Source organism: Hipposideros armiger, unplaced genomic scaffold (genome assembly GCF_001890085.2).
Source record: "Hipposideros armiger isolate ML-2016 unplaced genomic scaffold, ASM189008v1 scaffold_302, whole genome shotgun sequence".
Classification (NCBI taxonomy): domain Eukaryota; kingdom Metazoa; phylum Chordata; class Mammalia; order Chiroptera; family Hipposideridae; genus Hipposideros; species Hipposideros armiger.
The window spans coordinates 1,634,009-1,638,605 of NW_017731652.1; the positions used below are offsets into that span (position 1 = coordinate 1,634,009).

General features: G+C 44.1%; 1 protein-coding gene across 5 annotated transcripts in view; it reads right to left on the reverse strand.

Annotated features, from left to right (window-relative positions):
• The window catches only part of THSD4 (thrombospondin type 1 domain containing 4), a 639,484-nt gene that overhangs the window by 36,577 nt on the left and 598,310 nt on the right, over positions 1-4,597 (reverse strand). For all 5 annotated transcript variants that reach the window (XM_019659629.1, XM_019659633.1, XM_019659631.1 and 2 more), the window contains one exon: positions 2,488-2,760. In XM_019659629.1, the coding sequence (XP_019515174.1) occupies positions 2,488-2,760 (273 nt within the window). The remainder of the gene's footprint in view (positions 1-2,487; positions 2,761-4,597) is intronic.

Below are 4,597 nucleotides of genomic sequence, written 5' to 3' on the forward strand. Positions count from 1 at the left end.
TTTTTTTAATACACAGCTTAGTTTCATTGGCTAAAAGTGGATAAATCTATTTTGGAGAAAAATAATTTGTTAAGTGGAATTTCTAGCTCTCAAGCAAACAACAACCCCAAACACAGCCAATTCACAATTCTGCCTTCCTCTCTCTGCTACCCCTTGGTGGCAGCACCGAAGTATTCCTGATGGACATTTACAAAGTGAGAAATGTAACCAGCTGAAGGGGCAACCCAACTGCTGGAAGAGTAAGATGCTTCTTCATAGGGCACTGCCAACACTCCCTCTCCCACCTCCACTCCAGGCCACTGCACAATTCCTGCTGTGGCAGAACACTACTATTTTTTCTACAGCTCTGTCTTAGCTGTTGCTAATTGGCAGGCATTTATAGTTTCTGAGCTTCCAACTTGCTACATTTTTAATTGTAACTGGAGGGATAACTTTTAATATGTGCCTCAATATTTCATCTGCCATGAACAGTGTTTCAATGCTTCTTTAAACTGATCTTGTGTGACACACTGAGTCAGAGGGTAGTTCTTGCAAGAACCGGGACAGTTTGTAAGACAGTTTTGAATCTAAAACAAACATTTGCTTAAAGTGCTCTGGCAGTAAAAATTTACAATGTAGCTAGCTATAACTGGAGACCAGTATTTAAAATAAAGTTCCAATTAAGCATAATTATTAGCTGAGTAAAAAGCAGTACTGACTGTAAAATTAATAGGAAGCAAAAACTTTTGTGGAATTCAGTTTCGTCCAGAGACATATCTGCTTCCATTTAAGAAGAGATCTTTAATTAAATTTAACAAACATTAAGCACATTGTGCTGAGTTATAAAGATGGATAAGATTCAGTTCACAGCTTGCAGGGTACCTATTTGGGACCCCGCTATTAAGGAATTAAGTAAAAATCTTATTTTTTAGCCTATCCCTTTCCCTTCAGACCACAGGAGTTTAACTTATCTATTTACACGTTTGTGGGTTGGAAAGCAAAAGTAACTACCCCAATCACCTAGCACTCAAGTGGGGAGAAACGTAATATCTTGAGCTAAAAGGATACAGGTTACTATAGGAATGCTCTGTGTCCTGCAAAGATGGGTCCTGCTCGGGGCTGCTTGCACAGGGCCTCTGCCTGCCTTCCCCTCCCCTTCTATGGCCTTTACAGGACACTTGTCTATGGTCCAGCTCCAGAGTTTAGCCAAGGAAATAAATTTGGAGGCTTTCTCTCTTCCGCTGATGGTGAGAAAATACCAGATATATAATTCTTGACTCCAGTGACCACAACGGTTTCTTTCTTTGGGTCAGTTTTGGTTTCTGCAAAAAGGGAGACATCTGGCTCTCTCTTCACTGTTCAAGCATTCAGAGTCAGAGTCCAAAGTGCTAACCATTACACGATGGAACCCTTTGTTCAAGCATTCAGTGTTCCTCTAATTGCCAGCAATCAAGAATGGGGTGGTGAGGTGCTGGTTGGGCTTCAGGCAGCAGAAAAGACTTGGGATCCATTTGGTTGGGTTATATTTTGGGTGTATCGATCAAAATAGATGTTATGTCAGAGCAGGGAACTGTATCACAGGTAGAGGTCAGTAAGGCATTCTGGAGAGATGGACAAAATAAGGAGTAAGGAAAAACATAACTCTAGTTGGAACCCCAGGAATCAACCAAACCGAGCCACGATGCCTGCGATGGGGCCCCTCCTGGGATGATGATGTCATAAACTTGAAAGTATTTACAGAAAGGGAAATTTTAATGTGACAGCCATAGAAATGTGTGGTCTGGTTAGTTCCACCAGGAAGGGCTGGAGAAGAGTGAACACAAGACTGTGTGAGCATGAAGGGTGAGCTGACAAACGACACTTGCTTTGTTCTCATCCCATTACATCCACAATGAATGCCTTCCGGTCTCCGGACCAGGCTACATCTTACCCTTCCAGAAGGGCTGGGCCAGGCTATTGTTAAAGACAGGAAACAGAAGAGAATCTTCTGCACATGCCACCTGTGATATAAAACTACCTCACAACAATTTTTATCCTTTTTATAGCTTTTCCTTGTTTTCACCTAGGTCTGAGTGTATCTGGTTCCTTTAACAGGCTTCACACCACTACCTAAATGGCAGAATATTTCAGTAATAATACATTTTGATCTTGGGTTCTTATGTCAATTATGTTCCATACTGCTAATCTCTAGTGTCATGGACAGGTCCTCACTAAAATGATTTTGGCCTTCCTGTGTAATTATCTCTAACATTCTGCCTCCCTTCGCTGATTCTAATCTGTATCTTCTCACTGTAATAAACTGTAACCATGAGCACAGTAGCTTTTCTGTCTGGTATGTCCTTATAGTGGGTTGTTGAGCCTGAGGGTGGCCCCAACACGACATCACACGAATAAGCTACCTCACGGCCAGGCTCACGGAGGTGGGGTTTGCCGTGGCCCTCGGGGCCCACCTGCACCTTCCTCACCTGGGCCTCTGCAGAGACCCTTCCAGCGCACCTATGAGCTCACCTTTCCCACAGGTCGTGGAGCAGTCCGTTGTCCCGAGCTGCTTCCAGTTGTGGTCTCGGCTTCGTCGTGGGGGCTGTGGTGCTGGGGGTACCACATTGTCTGGCCGGTGGGAAGAGAATCTATCAGGATGCCTGACTGGGAAGGTCTGCGCTGATTCGGAGGTGAATATTTCAGGCGCCCCGCCGTGCACGTCTTCCTTCTCACTCCCCTCCTTCTCTTCTCTCTCCTCGGGGCTCCTCCCTTCTGTCACCAGCTGCCCATTGAAGGGCTCCCCTAGGAGAGGCCAATACACACAGATGAGTTTGGACGTTGAGTCGCAAAGAGAAAACTGCTTCACTATTAGAAATCAGGTAGCATGAGATCATTTCTAACCCATAACACATTTATTTAAAATAAACAAGACACTNATCAACTGGCTATAAATCAGGTTCCCGAGACTCCCAACTCGGGTTCGATTAATTTGCTACAGCAGCTCACAGAACTCAGAAACATTTCACCTGTTGATTACAAAAGGATATAACTCAGGAACAGCCAGTGGAGGAGATGCAAAGGGGAAAGTATGTAGGAAAGGGAACGGAGCTTCCATGCCCTGCCCAGGTTCTCCCCGCAACCTCCACATGCTCACCAACCAGAAGCTCTCCTAACCCCATCATTTTGGGTTTTGATGGGAGGTTTCATTACGTAGGCATGATTTATTAAATCATTGACTATTGGCGACTGATTCAACCTCCAGCCCCTTGCCCCACCCTGGCGGTGGGAGTGAAAGTTCCAACCCTTGAATCACACAGTTGGCACTTTTGGCACCCAGCCCTATCCTTAGGTGCTTTCCAAAAGTCACCTCGTTAACACAACACAACTCAAGACACCTCTCACTTTCAACACTTAGGAAATTCCAAAGGTTTTAGGAGCTGTAAGCCAGGAACTGTGGATGAAGACCAAATTATATGTTTCCTATAAATCACAATATCACGGATATACCCTGGATCCTTAAGTGTTTGTAAACTCTAATCTCATCTCCTCTCGTCTCTCCCACTTGAAGTCCTTAAACAGAGGCTGTGTCTCATTCATGTCTAGATTGCAACAAGTGCTCCATACATGTTTATGATAAAAACTACATAGTTCAGACTAAAGCTTAACAGGGTTGGTTTTCCTACACAGCCATTCATCACATGTGGAAGACGGCCATCAGCTGGTCATTCCTGGTGGCTGACCCTTTCCTAAGAACGACTGGTGGCTTGAAGGTCCAGTGCTGACATGAAGCCAAAGATGAACAGGGCAGCCCACAGGAGCCCTTGCCAGTGTGCCGGTAGCACCTAGGCCATGGTTTCAAATGTTATGCCTTAACGCTCACTCAGCAATATTACAGATGAGGAAACTGAGGGTCAGAGAGCCAGCAGATTGCTCAAGGTCTAAGAAGGAATAAGTCCTTGGGGAAAGGATGCCAAAGGCAATTCACTTTCCTTAAACCCAATAGGAGCCCCCTTCTCACTTCTCTACTCTACAGTAATCATGAACATTTAGGAATAATAATCTATTCTGGGGGTTGTTAAAACTACTTACTTACGTCACAGCACCAACCTCACATGGCTTAAAACATCTTTTCCAAAAAAACCCCAAGGAAGTTCTCTAAACAGAAGAATAAAGTGCTCATCCTTGGCTCTATTTGGAATTTTAAGACAAGGGTTAGACCCAGCAAGTGCTTATGTTAAAATACAAAGCAAATTTACATGAAGGGGAAATTTACAAGTCTTTACTGGAAGGGAAATAGTTAGTGTGGAATTCCTTATAAATTTACAGATAGTAGTTTACTGTTCTAAATAAATATGGGAGACACACAGAGGAATAAATCATTGCGGTTTTCCCCTTCCCCGTATATATATTTTTTCTTTCTACCTAGGGTGTTCTGAGCCCACTGCCTTTTTCAGAGAAAGGTAAATGTAGAAAAATGGAATTAAGAACCTGTAAAAAATCAGTGCAATAAAAGGATTATAAAAGCACTCTCAGGCGGCCAGCAGCCAGCAGCCAGCGACTGATCTGCCTCGCCCGGGAAGAGCGCAATGATGGTGCCAACTTGGGCCAGTGAAGCAACGTCCTCCACAACTAGACTGAA